This window comes from Atractosteus spatula, chromosome 19, assembly GCF_055471065.1.
Source record: "Atractosteus spatula isolate fAtrSpa1 chromosome 19, fAtrSpa1.hap1, whole genome shotgun sequence".
NCBI lineage: Eukaryota > Metazoa > Chordata > Actinopteri > Semionotiformes > Lepisosteidae > Atractosteus > Atractosteus spatula.
In genome coordinates this window covers 2,822,723-2,843,636 of record NC_142724.1, presented here as the reverse complement: position 1 = coordinate 2,843,636, position 20,914 = coordinate 2,822,723, and the positions used below count along the sequence as shown (strand labels likewise).

The 20,914-nt window shown below is 51.9% G+C and overlaps 1 protein-coding gene across 3 annotated transcripts in view; it reads left to right on the top strand.

The window, feature by feature from the left end:
* The window catches only part of ppp1r16b (protein phosphatase 1, regulatory subunit 16B), a 37,595-nt gene extending 16,915 nt beyond the window's left edge, over positions 1 to 20,680 (top strand). For all 3 annotated transcript variants that reach the window (XM_088937276.1, XM_088937278.1, XM_088937279.1), the window contains 9 exons: positions 6,688 to 6,758; positions 11,922 to 12,067; positions 12,507 to 12,610; positions 14,118 to 14,242; positions 15,052 to 15,177; positions 15,697 to 15,772; positions 16,017 to 16,146; positions 17,098 to 17,236; positions 17,476 to 20,680. In XM_088937276.1, coding sequence (XP_088793402.1) covers positions 6,688 to 6,758; positions 11,922 to 12,067; positions 12,507 to 12,610; positions 14,118 to 14,242; positions 15,052 to 15,177; positions 15,697 to 15,772; positions 16,017 to 16,146; positions 17,098 to 17,236; positions 17,476 to 17,910 — 1,352 coding nt within the window. In that variant the 3' untranslated portion in view covers positions 17,911 to 20,680. The remainder of the gene's footprint in view (positions 1 to 6,687; positions 6,759 to 11,921; positions 12,068 to 12,506; positions 12,611 to 14,117; positions 14,243 to 15,051; positions 15,178 to 15,696; positions 15,773 to 16,016; positions 16,147 to 17,097; positions 17,237 to 17,475) is intronic.
* Positions 20,681 to 20,914: the final 234 nt, after the last annotated feature.

The following is a 20,914-nucleotide window of genomic DNA, read 5'->3' as shown; positions in this document are numbered from 1 at the left end:
ATGCTGCAGCGGGTTCAGCGCTGAGCCCAGGCCTCTCCGTCCGGCTCCAAGCCTGTCCTGGCTGAGAGAGACCGAGTGGACACTGGTTGCAGCTCTGGACGTTTGGTATTCGTTTCTGATCACGTGGTGCCCCTTTAAACATCCTCTGATCTGATTTGATTTATTAAAACCGCAGGTATTCATTCTTTACAAAACATGGTAACCACTGGCGTTTGTCCCCGAATCTTTGAACCCTTGTTTCCTCCAGCACCTTCGTTAAGTCTGGGTGTTTTGTGCACTTTGATCATTTTAACCCTGCTTTTTGTGAATGAAGTCTGCTGAAAAGAAAAGAGCCTTATACTGCACATGCTATCCGTGAGAAAATCGCTGATGCTAATCGCTGATAAAATTTTAATGATGTACATAATAGCATACATAACTCGGGGAGCATCAAATTCTTTTCTCCTGATTACGATTTAATGAGAAATTAAGAGTTATTAATTGCAAGACAGTATTAAGGGAGGTTGCTGCAGAATAAGCACTGAAAGCCAGAAGCCCTCAGCAGATTTTCAGGCACTTGAAAGAGCCCTGCTGTGTCAAAGACACAACACCAGGCACAAGAGCAGAGCAGGCAATAACAGAGCAGTCCTGCATTTGGTACCTTGACTTTGTGCATCTCCTGGGACCTGATGCAGCTGTTTATTCCGGAGGCAAACAGCTGGGACACGAGTGCATGCTGCGTTTGAGGGTCTAAGAGACTCTTGAACTTGACTTGGAAAGGGTGCTGATGTCACCTCTGACGTGCATGCTGGCTGTCTCAGGCACAAGGCAGCCGCAGTTTCCTGAGCTGGGGAGGGTGACGGAGAGCCGTGGGGGTCACTGACCCAGTTGAACGCTGCTGTGTGAGCACTGTCACAACTCACGCTGCTGGTGCCTGACACAGGCCTGGAGTAAAACAGACTTCAGACACTTAGTGCTGAGGTTTTTTTTTGTACCGCCTAAATGGGGATGCAGGAGTGGTTTCTGACTTTGGTCATTCTTTCCAGTGCTGTGCACACCTCATACCTCTAAATAGACATTATCTTTGCGTCAGAAGTAGTCTGTTCTGCTCTAGAAATTATCCTTTAGGAAAAAAAAAGTTCACTAACACCCACACTTATTACTAGATCTCTGCTGGTCTAGGCCGATGCAAATCCTTTTTCTGAGTGCCTTGAATTTAAAAGACTTCAGCAACTTGAGAAGATTTTCATTCACGAAGCACTTAGCTCCAATCTGTTGCTTGTTATGAAGAATCATGTCTTCTGTGAAATACGGGAAAATGTGAATGTAGAATATAGTGGTGGAAGGCGTTTTTTAGATGCTTTATCTGCTATGCTCTGCATGCCTGATCCTGAAATAGATGTGTTCCTTTGTTTATTCAAGATTGGACTACTGCAATGCCTTAATTACTGGAATATCTTCTCAACTTCAGTACACACCTCGGTATGGCTAGATTTCAGGGCCCTGTGTACCACCTAAGTGTTCTGCATCAGCACATAACTCCTGTCCTGCCTAAACTCTCTTTAAGGTTTTCCTGTTCTAACTCAGGGGGTCTCCAGCCCTGGTCCTGAAGAGCCCCACTCCAGCCATTTTTATAGGCCACCCTAAATCACCCATTATTTAGAACCTAGGAACACTTGTTAAGCAATAGATCAACGAAACAAGTGTTACTTGGATGAAGGGAAACACTAGTTCTCGAGAGTTGAAAGATATTGTGATTTTTGTTCTCTTAATTCAATTGATCACACCCCCTGTTTCATTGATCACAGTCGAATTGTTCCAGGCCTTTAGAAATTGATCATTTGTAGGAGGTTTCCAGGTGAAAGACCTCTGGTCCAGCTCGGGTTGACTTCAGGACGTCTTGTGTGAACGTGGTCTTTGCGTAAATGTGAGGTCTGCTGCTTCAGACCTTCTTACTGTGGCCAGGCTCTGTCCAGTGGGCAGCAGGGCCTCTTCTGTGGGTCCTGCTGTCCTCTGCACCACAGCTGCTGTTGTGTCTTTGCACTACAGCTCTTAATTTCCATTTATTCTTGTTGTTACCTGCTGGCATCTGCTACTTCTTTGGCTTCTGTTATGTTCATTGCATGTGTGCTATTGGACACATGTACTATGTGCTTTGAGTGCACATAGGTGTTGGACTAGTTGGGGTGGGGAGCTGCGTCAGCATGCGAAGGCAGCAAAGGAACAAGTTAAAGGTTTCTTCCATGCTGAAAAGAGAAGAAAGGAAACGCAGTGTTTCAGCTGTGGAGCCGTCTTCGGGTGTCATGAGTGTTGGACGTTTCTCTGTATGTTCTAAGTTTTGGGAGTTGGGAGCGTTATTTTTTTCCCCAGACTTGTTAAAATACAAGACACTGAGCTTTGGAAGCAAAACCAGCATCACTGCCCTTTTAAGCTCCTCGTTAGTGGAGCGTAAATATAACTCATTATTTCAGATCTAATTATGAAACTGACCTCCTTCCTTTCCTGATGTGCGTGTCCTATTAAATCCAAAGTCGCTCTGCCTGGAACCATACCCAGCTCTCCGACTGAGCGGCCCAGTTCTCCATCAAATAGGAAAGGAAGCTCCTCTGTGTGGAAGAAGTAAGCCTATAGAAAAGTCTGCTTCTTAGTGAATGTCTGAGGGCGGCAGGCCACAGCTGCAGCTATATTGGTCCCTTATGCAAATCCTCTCTTATCTCTCCCCTCCCGAGAGGCGGCTGGTGAGCGTTTTTGAGGCCTGTGCTGCAGTACAGCGGGAATTTATTTTTCCTCTGGTGTTGGGCAAGAAGAGGGGGCTGTGTGTGCGCTGCAGCCTGGGGCCCCAGTGAGCCTAATGCCTGCATCACACAAGAAAGCTCCTCAGTGCAATACCCGGTTAGCCACGCAGTGAAGCCATGGTAAAAACTAGGTAAAGCAGTGTTGTGGGTTGAAGCCTGGTGCAAGCTGTGGGCCGGCATGGAAAGGGCTAGTACAGACGTAGCACTAGTGCAGAGTAGTGTTGAGGGCTCTGGGGCCACTGCCTGTAGAATCGGGGAGTAAAACATTACCCAGTATAGATGGTGCTCTTCATCCGTAATCCTTGTACTTTGCTGCGGTTTTTCAGCATCATTCCAGCTGTGAAACAATGTGTACCCGAACAGGTGAAGGTTTTTTCCATGCTGAAAGGAAGAGCAAAGAGAAACAACGTTTCGGCCGTGGACTGGAGGGGTTAATCTATCCTGGAGGCGCCCTCTCCGGAGTGGACCTCCCAGGCTGTTCCAGAGCGCAGCCACCTCCTTCATAACACGATCACATTCCTTCTACACGAATCTAAGAAATGTCAAGGTGCATGTCGATAGCCTTCTGAGGAGTGAATTGGAATGTGTGGTATGCGACTACCCTTGACAAGTGCAGTGCAGCCCGAGGTCATGGAGAGTAAACATCCAGCATAAGACCTGCGGCCCGCTTCCTGAAAACCACACCCTTCTGCAGACAGGCACCCTCACCGCTAGCACAGAGCCGACTGCACTCCAGAGGGAGGAGGAGTGTCAGCCTTTAAACGCCACCTCTACAGGGAGAAGGGAGCTTCGAGAGGAGACAACACGCTGCCCCGCAGGGCCACAGCCCATCCGCATGCGGAAATCTATTAACTCAGAGCTCAGGTTAGCGTGATTCTCATCGCCATGACCGCCTTCGTGATTGAGGGTCATTAACATCATATCGTCATATCTGATCTCAAACCAAGAGCTCGTGGAGAATACGGAGTCAGAGTCAAATGACTTCCTGGACCGCTAGGGACTCCGGACGGGTAAATTCAGGACGACGGAACAAAAAAATAATCTCGAAAGATAAATGGAACGTCAGTGAAACTAGCAAACTGGAAGCTGCCGCCCTCCTTATCTGCTGGTCATGCAAGACGGCTCCCGGAAGCAGGAGACTGGAGCCACTGGCTGCGATAACGCCCTGAGTCACCTCTTCTGCTCTCTTCTGGACCGAGAGCAGGCACGACCATAAGGCTCGAGGGACCGGAGTTTATTCTGGTTTCTGGTTTCACTTAGTGAAACAGTTGTGTCTATTTCCTAAGTACGAGGAAAACAGCATTGTGAACTCCAAAGGAAAGTTCTCTCATGAGAGATGGGAGCTTCATTCAGACTTTTAAGAATCTGTGGCCCTTAAGGTGCCCCTTCATGCCAGCAAGTCCATTAAAGAGCAATGGCAGCCATTTCTCCAGGATCTTTTCCCCTGCAGATTTTCGGTGGTACGGACATGCTGGAGCATCAGACTCATCTTTAGTCTGGCCTTCTCTGTGAGGAGTTGGCCTCTCCTCTTCCTCAGCTCAGGCTCAGTATTGGAAAGCCTCTGGCTGGGATCCCTGAGGAGGAAGGAAGAACCGCTTCCTTGTTGACCTTCCTCGTGTCGCTTGTTCCGAAGGCCCACAAGCCCCCTCGCCTGTCGATGCTTTGAGGGAGGGCTCTGACGCAGCTGTTCAGATTCCTCTGCTCCGGGGGCCAGCCCTGGCTGTGGCTCTGGGCAGGAGCGGACAGCAGGAGCTGAGCGTGAGCGTGCCCTCCCCGGGCTCTCCTTTGCCGACCTCGGCGTGGCGCTTTGCGGGCGGTTCCCCCTGGCGCCGCGCCGCGAGCTGGTGGTTTTCAGCCGAGATCGGGGAAACCCAGCTCGAGCAGCTGCGTGCGAAGGAAATGAGTCTACGTGAAGACCCAGGAAGGCACCAGCCCGTCTCTCGAGCACTTAACCCACTTCCACAGGCCTTAGTCGTGCAACAGCAGGTTTCCAGGAAACTAAGGGGCACTTTGGTTCCTGTCATGTCTGAATAAGTTTTCACAGCACAGCGTCGTGAAGCACACCTTTTCACTGGGGCCGTAATAATCATTTCTAAGAAATCCACTTGCTTATCCTGTTGTTGTGTTGCTTGGCGCATAGCTATGGGCTTGTAGTTAGATTTGGTTTTAAACGGTGCTCGTGCAAGTTGAATTTGATCTGTGTTCTGCACTAAATTCAAAGGAGGCTTATTTTCTTGTTTTCCAGTGCTTGGATACGACCTCAGTCAGAGTGTGTGGGTTTTAATCACCATTGCACAATAGGAATGTCATAGGTGTTTCATCCACATTTCGTCACTCGACTGGGTTCCTCAGTACAGTTGGTGGACTGGCCTGGCTGACTTCATAAGCTCCCCGTTTTTGGCTTGTTCAGCAGAAAATGTAGCCAGAGGGGCTCAGCGAAGAGCATCTGGTCCGGGGGTACAGTTCTGTCTCGGAATTAGCCCTGGGTCTCATTACGGACTTTAAAAATATCACCGTAACCAGTCATTGTGCGTCTTGCAGACAACGGGAGAGTGGAAATTAATCCTCAGTGTGCTGATGAAGGCAGGAATCTCTGGGGGATAAACCTGCTATGACTGGGACTTGAGAGTATCGGTGAGAAGGGCCTGCCGTCTTGGGAGCAGATGCCTGTCGAAGGATTATACAGTGCTAGTAATTATCAGCCCAAACCCCTCATTCTGCTAGCTCTCAATCCCTCTGCCCTGTTTCAGAGCTGTGCTTGTGTTTCACCCATTGCCTGCTCTGGGATTTTATTTTTTTATCATATGACGATTGGCCTGAACCTGACATTCCAAATTTTAAGAATAGCGATGCAAAAAATAAAATAAAACTGCTAAAGTGTACGTGCCAGCTGTTTTTGGAAATGTTCATTTATTTCCAACATCACATCGGCTGTGATGGTCAGTGGCAGCCGCGTAGAGTGGTGGTCAGGGTTCTGGACTCGTATGGGGAAGGTTGTGGGTTCAAATCCCAGGTGAGGCATAGCTCCAGCAAAATACCCTACTGTGTGAATAGGTGCATATGGAAGCCAAGTAAATGAGCAATTAGTTAATCATTGAGCATGGAAAGCAATGAGGAGGCTGGGATTTGAGCAGAATGTGCTCAAACCTCAGTTGATTTCGCCTCTGGAATAGGGTGTTGATTTTCCAGGTCAGGTCAAAGGACATGCAGTGCAGCTGAGGCCTGGCCTGTGCTGCTCGCTACAGGGTGCGAACTCTGCAACACTGAAACCCCTAGGCTGTGGCCCTGGGAGGGTGACTGAGTTGGTGTTTTGTGGACACTGTAAGCCTGTTGTGTTCAGTTCCAGTGCACTGACAAAGCAAAATGAAACTCTTGTGAATCAAAGTTTCTGCTTTCAAGCCCTGTAGCGTGAAAGTAACGTGACGGTGTAATGGTACGTGATTGGTCCTACCACTATTATGGTCCTACCTTCTGTGATTCTGCCTGCGTCTGGCATGGAGTTGTGCTAGACCTGGAGCGGTCCGAGTCTGATAGAGGGCATGACCGGCTCCGTAATAAATCAGCTCGGAACAACAACCAGGGACAGATGATCACGAGCTCAGGGAGCTGGAGTGGGTGTGTGGCATGAATTGTAGAGCCGTGGTGTGGGTGCTTGATCAGTAGGGCCATTCAGGAAATGGTAGAATGGCGTCCTTGAGACTGCAAGCTTTTTAAAACCTACACAGACAGCACGAGGCAATGGCCTTCTCTCGCTCGAAGCACCTCCCAGTCCTCTCTGTACGTGCTTCCCTCAGCCGCCCGTCTCTGCGATGGAACCGTTGACGTGTTTGCGGCCCAGGGTCGAGAGGGGCTCGCGTGGCGGCAGGGCTGTAGCCAGTCTCCTGAGTCTGATGTCTCCTCTCTCCTCTTGCAGTGAGGTACCTGCTGAAGAACAACGTCAGCCCGGACCTCTGCAATGAAGACGGCCTCACTGCCCTGCACCAGGTGAGGCTCTTCTCTCCTGAAACAGGCCTGTCCGGAGCGCGGGGCGCGACGCCACCGGAGGAGATTGAATCCGGGACTCGGCAGGCTTCATGGCCCTGGGGCAGAAATCTAAGCTGGAGGCTGTTGATGGGGCATAAAACGGGCATGTGTGGGGTGGCAAGGGAAAATAAGACTGCAGCAGAATCTCTTCTTCGATTTACTGTACTGAGCATCCTTCCCTGGACGCCAGGATAACATCGCCTGGGTCGAGCCCCGACTCTCTCAGCCTCAGTGGGAATCTAAAGGCGAGCAGTGTAAGAGGGCACCCACAAATCGTCAGTCTCCCCTGTTTCATGCACAGGATGTTGTAGGCTATCCAAAGGGGTGGCAGAGAACACAGGCGGGGTTGATTTCTGTATGAAGAAAGTCTCGTTTCCGTCCCGCTCATAAACCGTTGCAGCCGGTCCCGTCTCTCTGTTCCGAGGAGTGATCTCGTTATGGCAGAGGACACGAATCGTTAGCTTCGTTTTCCCCTGCTTTCCAGGCTGCAGATGGGCTTGTTTCAGCTGCCCAGCAGTGCAGCCGCCCCCCCCCCCCCTCCCTCCTGAAGCCAATTCGATAGTGAAAAGTTAATGTTTCATGAAAGTAGCTTGATTGCTTTCTGCGCGGCAGAGCGGCGTGCAGCGGGTGAGTAATGCGGAGCCTGGGCTCCGTGCAGCACGAGCAGGCCCGGGTCGCGGGCGGAGGGCGGTCGCTTGCAGAGTCGGATGAAATGCGCCCCTGGGGAGGCAGGGCGATGGCAAAGTGCAGGCGTTCTTTTTTTTTTTGGGGGGGGGGTGGTTTGCATCATTATAGGCTTTTTAGATTTGATTTCCTTTCTGTTCCCTCTGAATTTGGAACGGACTTGTGCACGTGGTTTGGGACCTGTGGATGTTTTGCTCCAAAGCCTGTGCTGTTGGGTGCCTCGGCGACACAGAGGTCACCACGGCTGCCTGCCTCGTGGCTCCGGGGCCCCGTGTCCAGTTCCGAACTGGGGCACCTCTTGCGCGCAGGTTTGCAGGTTTTCTCCACACCCATGCTCCTGGCTGGCTTTCTTCGGGGTGTCCCAGGTTCCAGTCCCCGCTCCCTGCCGTCCCAGCTGGGTTTTGTTAGTGTACCCTGGGATCCCTACAGACAGTTGTCCCACTGAGACTGTCGTCCCGCCACACGTCCTGTGCCTGCCGGGCTGGGCTCTGGCTCGTCTTGACCTTCTGAGGATAAGATGCCTGCAGGAAATGGATGATGGGAGATGGAAGCTCTCGTACTGTTGAGCCCCCAGCTCCTACAGAGGAGCTGGCTTTCACTAGAGAAGCAGTGCAGCTCCCGTTGGCGTCACTGTCACCCCTCGGGCCCCTGGGAAGGAAATCGTAGAGTTTGCTGCAGAGCGACAAGCTGTAGGCGCCTGCCTGGGGTTCCCAGTCACAGCTGGCCAATGAGACCTTTACAGGTTGAGCCACTGTGACCGTTTTCCTGTGGTATTCTCCCCACCGCGATTTGAATGTTTTTGCTCATTTACAAGTTTGTTTTTTCTAACAAAGCTTTAATCCAAAGACACGGAATTCAATCAGGCTTTTCTTACAAACGGCCGTCAATGAGCAGGTCATCTGCAGCCTGTAGGTGTCCGATGCAGCGTGCAGAGAGAAAGCGGTGAGCTCTCCGCTGAGCGGCTACATTATACTTTCAGCACTCCTGGTTCCCTGCCTGTCCCCAAAGGCCTTGGCTGTAATTAAAGGCCGTGCTACAGTGAAAGATATCCTCCTGTCACAGTCTGCATCAGCGGACTGAGTCGCTGTCACTCTCACTGGCTGCAGTGCAGACGGACTCACGCTGGAGTTAGCGTTCTTATTTTCATGGTGAAGGTTACCTGTATCTCTGTTAAAACCCGTGAGCCAGGGGGCTGACAGTTTCACCTGCTAACTACCTGTTATGGAAGCATGTACTTGTTTAACACAGTATGATGTGGCTTGAACAGCAATGTGAGTGGAGTTTAATGGGCTGATCTGTCACCCAGACTCGCTTTGCCAGGCGTGTGATTGATGAAGGACAGCTGTCTGGGCTGAGCAGCCCCTGGTGAGGGGTTAAAGCACTTTGTGTCTGCGCCAAATTGAAGCAAGGACTTTGATTAGAGAGTGTCTTCAGCTTCTCCAGAGTTGGGAGTCTGGCCAGGTTTCTTGACCTCCTTTACATTCATAAGACATCTCTCTGAATATTTTGCTTAGTGTTCGGCGCCTTATCACACTTGTGGCTTCTCTGAAAAGACCCCCGAGACATGCAGACAATTTACAACTGAATTCTTGATGCCCGTTCTCAAAGAAGCGTTGTGCACAGACAGGATAACGGACCTGAATCTCTTTAGGCATAAACGGAGGAAGATATGAGGGCAGTTGGTTTGCATTTCCACCGTCCCCCAGGGTTTTGATGGAAGGTGGCTGAAGGAACGGCTTTGAGCTCAGTGAAGAAAAATGGAGATGAGGTCACAAGTGGAAATGAACAGGGGGCGGGGCTTCCTTACACAAAGCGGTGCAGGAGCTGGGGACAGGCCAGGCCAGCTGGATGAGATTTTGGGATCACAGGGATCACAGCAACTAGCAACCAATCAAGAAAAACAGGGTATATAGCCTTCCTCTTGTTTCTAACCTCTTTAGCTTTCAGTGTCAGAGACGTGTTCAGTTAAGTCCCCGTGGAGCCCTGGGCTGGAGCTTGAGGGCACACACAGTCTTCAGCTTCCAGGAGGGGCTCCCAGGCCAGCCCGGGCAATAAGAACCCCTCACCTCTCGCTGATTTCCTGCTGGCATGATCTAACAGCAGTTTACCAGCTTAACCCCCCACCACTGCCACCCCAGTTACACATCTGAACACTAGCTGTGTTGTTGTTGGGGGTGCGAAGGCGTGCTCCTCTTTCTGAAGAATGCAGTGGTTCTGAAGGCATTGTGCCGCAAGTCATGAAAGAGCTGCCTTATTCCTCCCTGGTGGCTCTCTGCACAATAGGGGTAGTAGTTCTGGGGGGGGTGGTTCTCTGCACAATAGGGGTAGTAGTTCTGGGGGGGGTGGCTCTCTGCACAATAGGGGTAGTAGTTCTGTGGGGGGTGGTTCTCTGTACAATAGGGGTAGTAGTTCTGGGGGGGGGGGGGGTGGAAGGGGATTTCAGAGCAGGGAGCGGGTTTAATTACCAGCCTGTGCTGAGCAGCATGGGCTTGTAGCACCGGGTTTTAACACTTTGCACGCCCTCTGTGACCAGAAGGGGGGTGTACCTGCCCGGCCTGTGTAGAATGGGCCAAGACCACTGGGGGAGTTCGGGTAGCGTCAATGCGTGGTCCGAAGTGATGTCCAGCTTCCTGGACTTGGATTTGTCGCTGACGAGTTGTCGTGAGTGCTGCCCTGTCTGTTACTGGAGAATCGGTTCTGTTAATACACTGCAGAAGAGACCTTGCGACTCACAAGCCTGCCCTATTTTTTTGGAGAACAGAACTGAATAGAGGGGTATTTCCCCTCCTGAGTGTAATGTTCTGGGCAAGAGACTTGCCTTATTTTTTCCTGTGTCTGTGCTTGTGAATGTTGCTCAGTTCCAGCAGGGAAGTATCTGAGTGATAATAACAGTCTTTATGTGTGTGTGTGCGCGCAGCTGACACACGCGTAGGTGCAAATGGATGCAGCTGACTTTTCGGGGGGTAATGAGACAAAACAGCAGTGTGCTCTCACAGAGACGTCCTCCCACATGCAGAGCTCGGCTTGTCCTTCCTGTGTGCACACGCTCTCCGAAGGAACTCTAGTGCTATTATTTTACTTCTACTACTGCAGGAGACTAGAAGATCCAAGGAGTCACAGTAAAGGATTTGTTAGCAGGATGTTTCTGGTTCAGGTCCTGACTGTGTCACTTCGGGTGACCTAGTCTCCTGCAGTAGTAGAAGTAAAATACTAGGGTGCACCTAGTGCAGATCCTAGGGCGTGGACAGTGTGCCAATACTTCAGTCTCTTTGCATGTGTGATGCATCTTGAAACATTCTTCTGTGCTGTGTACATTAAGTGATGTATAAATCTAAACATGGCGACTGTCCGATGCTGGAACTTGGGTCTGTGATTTAGAGCAGATGCAGTTCACCACTGCCAGTCCGCACAGGACAGCACACAGTCCAGGCCCAGTCAAGCACTGGGAGGGAGTTGGACACAGCTCTCTGCAGCCTATCAGCTGCGCACACAGCTCTCTGCAGTGCAGCCTCTGGTCTGTGAGAGCGGACTGCAAGCAAGTTGTCTTTCCTAACCAGACAGCCACCCTTCCCGCAGAGAAGACGAGGGGTTTCTGCGAGGACTGGGAAATGGCCGGTGTTTGTGGAAACGGGAGGAGGGGATCGCTGATTGAGGAGCTCGGGCCGGGCCGCGAGGGCAGTGGAACAGTCCTCCGGTTCTCCTTGCTATCTCTCAGTTCCCTCCCTCTCTCTGTCTCCTCACTGGGCCAGCCCTGCGGCAGCTGCCAGCCGCCTCCCTCTCCAGACTCGGCACGCTAATTGAGCCGAGGGCTCTTGGGAAGGGAGTGGGTCCTGCCAGGCAGATTAAAAGCTGTTTTTGTTCTAGTTTAAATTTTGATGTAGACAAATGCTAGATCCCTCCCAGCTAATTGTTCCAGTTGGAATGTGAATTATGTTTTTGTCATCTAGCTATGCAGGAACAAGGAGTGAAGACAGTTATCTAAACAGTGCTTAACCTTTTGATCCAGTACTACACAACAGTCTACTTCTGACACATACAGCTGCAAGCGTCTAAGGGAATGTGTGCAAATAGGTCAATAGTTTGCAAATTGCAAAGTTTTCGATTGATGTTTTATTGAGGTGTTCTGTATCCTGAAAGTGTGCATTCAGGATTGCCTTTAGCAAGAATGCAAGGACACAAGTGGAGAATGGGGTTTAGGGCCATTTAAGACTGAAATTGGGAGGCTGAGGGAGCCTTCAGCCTACTTCCAGGACATGTGGTTGAGGCCAACTCAGTGGGATTGTTTAAGAATGGAGACAGAGGTTTTTAAGTCTATAAGGTAACAGCAAGAAGATGGGCTGGGCAGCATCCTCTCACTGGGTCTTGGTGTGATGTACGACAGTGCCCACTCAGTCACTGTCGGTCTGTATTAACCCCTCGTCCCCTCTCTTTCTCTCTCAGTGCTGCATTGATAACTACGAGGACATGGTGAAGCTGCTGTTAAATCGCGGGGCCAATGTCAACGCCCAGGACAACGAGCTGTGGACACCACTGCACGCGGCCGCCACCTGTGGGCATGCCAACCTCGTCAGGATCCTCATCCACCAGTGAGTGGGACTGTGGGCTCGGGGGCCAGCAGGGACGCAGATCGGGCTCGTGTTGCGTGACGCTTTGATCTGCTGCAGCTTGCAGCGGACATTGTGTTTCTTCATTCCAGTCGAAGCCTCGAGGCAGAAAGGCTTGCAGGTGCACTCGAATGGGGTTAGATTATCTACTCGGCCCTGCAGCTTCTAGAGCCCGAAATGGATCAAGCTGCTCGGCAGTGGGAACCCTATTTTGTGGCACTTTAACAGGGTCTCGCAGACCATGCGGAGCTGGGTTTACACCAGGGCTGAGCGCAGAGGTACTGCAGGGCCTGGTCTCGGACGGGCAGATAGAGAGGGGCTGGGTGTCTGGCCGTTGCCTGTGTGAATGCTCTCGGGGGAGGCTGTGTGGGGAATGTGGAATTTTGGTGTCCGACTGGCCTCTCTGTCTCTCTCTCCACAGCGGTGCTGACCTGCTGGCGGTGAACTCGGATGGGAACATGCCCTATGACCTCTGTGAGGATGACCCCACCCTGGACATCATCGAGGCCGCCATGGCGAACCGCGGTGAGGAAGAGAGGGGAGATGTGCGGGCAGAAAAGCCATAGAAGGCAGGCGGGGGGGGGGGGGGGGGGTATTGCTGGGGGGGGAATAGGGTGGTTAAGACTTCAGTGTGAGCCTCCAGCAGCAGGAGGGATGCCCTGGCTCAGTACACCTGTGGAAGAGAGGTATTCCAGGGAGAAGCTCCGGAGGCGAGGGCGCTCGTGACGCCGGAGCAGGAGCAGGGCCCTGAGAGAAAGGGAAGTGAGGGGACAGGACGGCGAGAGAGCTGAGGAATTCTGCTCCTCGGGTGTCAGCGTGCCAGTCTTTGCCCTGTGCCTGGTGGGAGAGGGTGACAATTGGCATTTTGCCCAGCGTCTAAGCAGGTGCAAGAATAGTGGCTCAGAGGAGCTAAATACAGCGCTAATGCTGTTGAGCCTAAGTAGTTGTGTGCTCATTATCTGATCCCTAAACTGCTAAATACTCCCTCCAGGAACACAAATAGAAGCTGAACTATTCTTTTTCCATCTTGAAGAACAGAAAGGCATATTATAGTGTGAAAACATCCTTTTTAATTGCCTTCAGCTTCACTTTGTAGCAGTCTTGGTCTAGTGTGTGGTGTGTTCGGTGGAACATGCACAGAAAGAGCCCCTGATCTTTACTAGAACTCGGACTCTGAGTTAAACAGTATTGGATTTTCTTTATACATCTCGCCTAGGTCAGGACTCCCCAGATGAGCTCCTGGCTAGCTCCTGTCCAGAAAAATCCCTAATATCCCCAGAAAGGGAATAATTGAAAGTCATTGATCAATTTTAAAGTGTTGATCTCCATTGATCCCTAAAAAGCACATCTGCCGGAGGGATTTCAATTGAGTTCTGCAGATTCACTCCCTGCCTGGCTAATGGAGTCCAGCCTGGGACAAGTGTTTAATTATTAAATGAAAGAAAGTGATCATTTAAAAAAATCACAGCTGTGACTTGTGCACAAAACTCAGGGAGAGTTAAAAGAATGAAAACCTTGGTGTGTGTTCGTGCATTCATCGCACATGAGTCCCAGCGCCAACAGGTCATTTCTCTCCCCGGGAGGAAGCTGGATATTCGGCACAGGAAGTGTCCACCCAGAGCAGGAGCCTGTTGACGGGTGTACACAAGCACACTCGCGCCGCGCGCACAGGGGCGCCCCTGGGGCTCCTGGTTCTTACGCCCGCTCTTAATCACCTTGATAGAATCTTAATTGATCTAATTAGCAGGTCAGCTTGAAATATTCCAAAAATGTTGCTCAGGTGTCAGCGGATCTTAAGAGCTTAAGAGATGCGCTTGACTCAAGGGCCGATAACCGTGTAGCTCGTCCAAGCCTGAACAGGAGTGTTGTTATTTCAGTTCGTCGGATAATTAGGCCGCTTGAATAAGAGGGGGGACTGGCGTGGATTGGAAGTGGAAGGAACCCCCATTTTCCTCCAGGAAGTGAGTTCCACCCTCCCGGTGTTTTGATTGGTCCCTCGGTAGCCGTTGTGTGCCTCTGCGTTGGTCGGCAGGCATCACCCAGGAGATGATCAACGAGACGCGGGCCGCCGTGGAGAGGAGGATGACGGGAGACCTCCAGACCCTGCTGCAGGAGAACCGGGACCTCAACTGCGCGGATTCCCAGGGCGTCACACTGGTGAGAATCTTGCAGGGGCGCGCAGACGTACGTAAACAGACGAGCGGACTGGGTACGTTTCTAAGTTAGTGTTGCTTAATCCGTCAAGTTTATTGCTGGAAGCCAATCAACACAGAAGACAGATCATCCCTTTGCCTAGCTGGGATGCTGCCCTTCTAAAGCACTTTTGTGGTATCTGAGCCTCCATCCTGCTCTACAGCAGGGTTGTGTGTATACGTACTGCATATACAGTATGTGTGTGTATCAGCAGGCCAAACACGGGCCAATTCTGCCCCCTTGTGATGAAAGGGGGGTCCTGCCTCTTCTGTTCATTCCAGCGCAGGGATGATAAGAATGCTCAGCATGAAGGTCGATGAAGGGATTAGGGCTTCATTAAGGAGTAAAACTGCTGGCGGCCGTGCAGTCCGGCAGTGGCCGGGGGCTCAGGCGGTGGGATACAGAGAGCACCAGAGCTTCGCTGCCCTGTGGAAGGGTGGACTGAGTGCTCTGCCCTCCAGCACCCCGAGCCTCACCTGCTCCATCCACCCGGCTTCCTTGCGACCTCGAATAGAAGCCCTTGGACCTGGATTATTCTTTCAAATCGCTAAATAAGCCCACGAAGCAGCAGAAGCAGATGCAGACAGACGTTTTGGTGGCGTCATTCGCATCGTCCCCCTAGGATCGCGGGGTTCAGATGCGGGGGTGTGGCGCGGTGGTGCGCGCGCGATCGGGAAGTGGGGGGGCAGCGGCCTAGTGACCGAGTGGGGGTCGCACACGATCAGAGCGCCTTGGACCAGTAACGCCTCTCTCTCTCTCTCTCTCTCCTGCAGCTCCACATCGTGGCTGCCAACGGCTACGCCCAGGCCGCGGAGCTCCTGCTGGAGGGGGGGGCGCGGCTGGACGTGCAGGACGTGGATGGCTGGCAGCCCCTCCACGCGGCGGCCTGCTGGGGGCAGGTCAGTCGGCCGCCCCTCTCGCCCCTGGGGTCGGTCCGGGGGGGCTCAGATTGTGCCCCCTCAGGGGCTGCAGCTTAGAGAAATCCTTCAGGTTGCAAACGGCCCGGTTGGTACTGAGGAGTTAATCGGTCCCGGGTTCTCATCCGGCTGTTTCTTGAACAAAACCAGCTCCAGCACCAAGTTGAACAGCTTATTCCACACTCCCACAGCCGCTGGGGTACACACCTGCCTCCTGCGCTCTCAGTTTCAGATGCACATCCATGCTTTGTGTTTCTCCATCCATTGTAGATCTTGTCGACTTGCTCTTCCCCACACCTGCAGCCATCTCTGTTCACACAGCTGCCAGTGTGGCTGGTTAACTGGCACCGACGTCTGTAGGAACGTGAACGCCCGGCCCATCGCGGGTGATGTGTTAGCCAGCTCTTCCTCTGGCTCCTGGCTCGCAGAGCGCGCTGGCACACACCTCCTCCTCCTCCTCCTCCTGCACAGCAGAGCGTCACCTCCTCTCTCTGTCCTCAGATGCACGTGGCGGAGCTGCTGGTCTCTCACGGTGCCAGTCTCAACGCCAAGACCTACATGGACGAGACGCCCATCGGTGAGTCCAGTCCTGTCCAGCCCAGCTCTGTGCTTTCATCTCTAATGGGTTGGATAGCCCCTCGCTCATCCATACTTGCTTCATTTTGTGGGCACTCTGTTAACATGCAGTGTTAAAAAGGGGTACCCGTGCTAGAAATTAAGACAACCGCTGTACTTAAGATCTTGGCAATCTGTGTGAAACGGTGACAGAGGAGGCTGTCTGAGGATCCATGTAATGACCCTGTGGTCTCCATGATTCTCAGATCTGTGTGAAGACGAGGAGTTCAGGGCCATGCTGATGGACCTGAAACACAAGCACGACATCATCATGAAGTCACAGCTCAAGCAGAAGACCTCCCTGTGCAGACGCACCTCCAGCGCCGGCAGCCGCGGGTGAGTGGCTCCCTCTGCTGGTCACTGGCAGTACTGCAACGTACTCTGCCTGACTGGTTTCTCCTCTATTTATTCCAGCCTAGCACTTTAAATTTACTTGCACTCAAAAACTGGAGATCTTAAGTTACTTATGAAGCACAGTAGTTAAAAGGCAACATGTTTAGGAGATGAAAGCAATTTAAGCATTTAAGTTAATCCTATTAAAAGGTCAACTTAGGGTTCAATTGTGTAATAGGAATGCAGATGCGATGAAGACCCTAATTTACATAGTCAACTCCACAGTTATTTAATTGATCACAAGAACGTCATGACAATTAACAGCAGGGCTGTGGGTTGGAGGGGGGGCAGGTTGAGAGCCCCATTTTGGATTGCAGCCCATGCAAGTTCTTAACTCTTTAAATATATCATAAGATCACTTTATTGGCCATACACAATTTCTTGCACTAGGGATTTGTCTTTTCGCAGACCCCTGCTTGCGCTCCATGAGACACACAGACAGAGAGAGAGAAGCTTGGGGTCAGAGCACAGGGTCAGCCATTTATACGGCGCCCCTGGAGCAGTTGAGGTTAAGGGTCTTGCTCAGGGGCCCAACGGTGTAGGATTCCTCTGCCGGCTGTGGGATTTGAACCAGCAACCTTTCAGCCACAGAGCCACCGCTCCACCCAAGTATCAATGTGTCATTATACATGTTATACCACAGCAATGCACAGTATGTATGTGAAAAAATATCATGTCTAACATCAGATGTATACAGGTTACAATGACTAATAACTGATTTTTCTTTGCTGTTCAGTCCTGTTCAGTATCAGCATTTTCAAATCCGTTCTGCGTAGTATTCGTGTCTTGAACAGCTGCTCACTGAGGACGCTGGTGTCTGAAAGGCATACTGTGAGCAGCAGGTCAAAGGTCAGCAGCGCTCATGCCGTGTTGTGTGTGTCTGTCCGAGAGCAGTAAGGTGGTCCGCAGAGCCAGCCTGTCCGACAGGAACAACCTGCACCGCAAAGAGTACGAGAAGGAGGCCATCCTGTGGCGCAGCGGGAAGGAGGAGGAGGAGCGCGAGAGGGAGTCCGACCAGGAGAGCACGCAGCCGGTGAGTGGGGTCACAGCGGGGTCATGGGTCGCGGGGAGGTCATGGGCAGGTCAGGGGCCTCACGACGGCTCCTTTCACAATACTTCTCGGGTTCTATTTCGCCCCGGGTATTTTCCGCGCGGTCCTTGCCGGGTGGCGCACCCTGCTGTCTGACGGCAGTGCTGATCCTAGCGGTGAGCGGTGCGAGGCCTGACACAGCTGAGTTGCCTTCCTTTCCCATGTGCCTGTCCCGCCTCCAGAGCAAGCCCGAGGAGACGCCCCGGCCCTGCAAGCCGGCCAAGCAGCCGGGGGCCCAGAACGGCTCGGTTCCGGCCGGCCACGGCCCCTGCAACGGAGAGACCCGGATGCCGCCCCCCTCAGACTCTGAGCCCCAGGGCTCCCCGTCTTCCCAGGGCCCTCTGGAGCCCTGGATGGCCAACCGGGAGCGCGGCCCCCAGACGCTCTCTGAGCTGAAGAGGCAGAGGGCCGCCGCCAAGCTGCTGAGCCACCCCCTGCTCAACGGGCACCTGGGGAACGGCCCCGGCCCCCCGGCGGACGCACGCGTGCCCCAGGTGTCCTCCAACGGCAGCGCGGTCTACTTCACGCCGGCCAGCGGGGACCCGCCCCTCCTGAGACTGAGGCAGCCCGTGGAGGAGGTGGCGCGGAAGAACCAGGGCTGCTGTGCCATCTCCTAGTGCTGGGCGCAGCGCGAGGGGGCCCGTGGGCGTGGCGCCCAGGTGAGGGAGGGGCCAGTAGGAGTGGCACCTGAATCAAGTGGGTGCAGCACTTGGACAAGGGCAGGGTCAATGGGTGTGGTCCACAGGTGGAGGAGGGGCCTGTGGGTGATGATAGTCTGCCTGGTGCATCAGCCTGAACTAACAAACGGTTAGTTTGGAAAAAAATACCTTTTCTCCATCTCTTAAGCAGCCGGGATCCGTGCTGCAGCGGTCTCCCCCAGCCAGGAGTGATGAAGGCGGCCTGCGCTCATTCAGTGAAAGGACAAAGGGCTCTCGTCTTTTCCGGCGGTTGTCTGGTGCGCCACCAGGGGTCGCTGTTGTGCCACAAATCCAAGAATAACCTGATCAACTAGCGTTGCCCCGGTTATTGTCTCCCGAGAATACCAGTCTCAGCCAACAAACGCTAGAGCCCGTGTTGAAACCTGCAGTCGGTAACCTGTACCTCTAACAGGCATTTTTAATAGAAGATGAACTGAATATCCCAATTCTGTCTGTTATTTTCTAACACACTCAGTGTGCCAGTATTATTTTTCAGTATTGCTTAAAACACCGAGTGTATTGTTTAGCCAAGATTAAATACATTTTCCTGGTAAGAATAAACGTAAATTGAAGATCTGAGAGACCTGTAAAACAGGTGTGGTTCTGGCTGCAGGTTAATTATTTGTGAGCGTTTTGCTTTAGTTTTGGCGACACGTATCAGGCAATGTGTCCTTATTGTTAGTGTACGCATACTGGCCCTTTCTAGGAACGAGAGACTTGGATGGTGGGTGGATGTTATCAGCTCCTGACCGCACCCTGTGGGGAAGCAGTTATCTGACACCCATGTGCTCCAGGCCTTGGGGTGAAACCCCCCCCCCCGTCCTGCAGCAGGTTCTCATCGGTGTTTAATGAACTCTTGTGAGAAGCACAAAGCAGTATTTCAGTCGTCTGGAGAGCAAGGGTACCATCGTACTCAGCAAGGGATTTGTTATATATATATTTATAAACCTTAAGTTATTTAAAACTATTTCTTTAAAGAGACGGTATATGTTCTGTCCTCCTTCTTCGTTGTGGAGTTAGTTCAAGCTCTGCTCGGCCCGGCAGACTCTCGATCCCTGCAGCCTCTTTCCTCTAACCTGTGTATAGTGTAAAACTACATGTACAAATGTGTAAATATTTTCTGTTGGCTTAAATATCAAAGCGATTACTGGCGGTTTTATTTTTTTTTGTTTTTACAAACGGCAGAGGTTAATCTTGTTCTGGCAGTGCACAACTGTTGATGGTCCAAATCTGTGCTTATTGAAGCCTTCCGTAAGCATGCGGTCAGCTGCCGCTGGCGCCGGAGCTCGTGTAAGAGCATCGACTGGGTTACCACAGTAAAGTGTTAGATGGGCGGTAAAGCATGGCGGTTTGTTCGTCTTCCGGTCAAGTCTAAAAGCGGCTTCAGCGAGGATTTCATTCTCTTGTGTGATATGGGGGAGAGGGACTGGAAGATCTCAGGGTTTGGAGGAACAGAGCAAAGGGAAGCTATCGCGTCTGTTCTTCAGACCAATATCTCACTCCTGGGCCAATCAGGTGACAGACCGGAAGCCGGCGGGGGACATCACGCGGGACGTGTCCCGGGGGGGGGGATCGGGTGTCGGGGCTGGGGAGGAGGGGTTCCAGTCGCTTCACGCGTCTTCCACGTGTTTCACCTTGAACGCACATTGTTTGTCTTACACCTTTACCACTGGAAACGGGACAGCGGTCTGAGTCTGTTTTTATTCTCTGTTGTGGTCGCTGTTCCTTCTAAACGTAGAATCGCCGATGTATTCTTTTTTTTTTTCTTACACCCACCCGATCTCGACACCCCAATCGTGGTTTTCACGTTTCCGGTAGCAAAGAGGAACCCCACAACTACACTTCCTTGTTCCCCCCCCCGACCCTACGGCCCGCCCACCTGCGAGCCAATCGCCCTCTAACACGTCACGATAACCGCTAGAGGCTGGGCGCTGATTGGAGGAGGGGCTGGCTCTGCACTCGCTGCCTGCCTGGGTGCGGGGGGCCGCAGGGGTCGCTGTGTAGCCGAGAGTCGATGGGGTTCATGCTGGGTGAACCCCCCTTTTTTGCCTTGTCGCTTGTGCGCCCCCGCTGGAGAGTCACGGTCGCAGTCCGCTAGAGACCCGAGCACGGAGAGCTCAGAGGGCTTGTGCCCGTCGGGAGCACCCAGATCTGTAGTAAAACCCTGCGTCTCTACAGTTTAGCGTTGGCAAGTGATCTATATACAGCCCCACAGTAAAGTTCGCACCTTCTGTCGTAAAAGAAATTAGTTACAGCACAGTCGAAGATGTAGATTTAACGAGACAACGGGTATTGAAAACAGGAATATTTATTTTTAAATGTTATTTATTTGGGGGCTTAGCAGCAGTAAAGCGGCGAAACCATTTTTGCACTGACATGGAAGTCGAGGCCGGTAAAAACACGTGTGATGAGATGCGAGCAGTATTCGCGAGTGCAGTTTAAAGCGCACGGGATACAGGATATGGCTGAGAGGTGATCTTTCTTCCTGTTGGCCACACACGCCAAGTGATGTCATATTATGGACTGTCAAAACAGGAAAACATTTTGAAAAGCAGGTCTTTGGTAGTTAAGAGCTCATGTTATGTAAAAAGTGAAACAATAAGGAAAAAGAACTACTGATTTTGTAATTACTGGAAAGCACTGATGGTGGTATTAACATTTTAAATAAATTGTATATTTTTGTTCAGAGGTGGTTGCATGAGCACGTGTGTTTTGTTTTGGTTTCTGTGTACGTTTTTGGTCACAACACTGGAAAAAACAAAAAAAATTGATACGACAGGTTTTGCTCACAGTTGGTCCAAGCCTCTGCTGTCTGAAAAGGAGGGTTTTGTCATCTCAAAATGGGGGACTTGAGTCTATCTTCAGAACCGGCACCATCAGAACCTGTGTTGTTCCTGCACATGGATATTTCCAGCGTGACAGT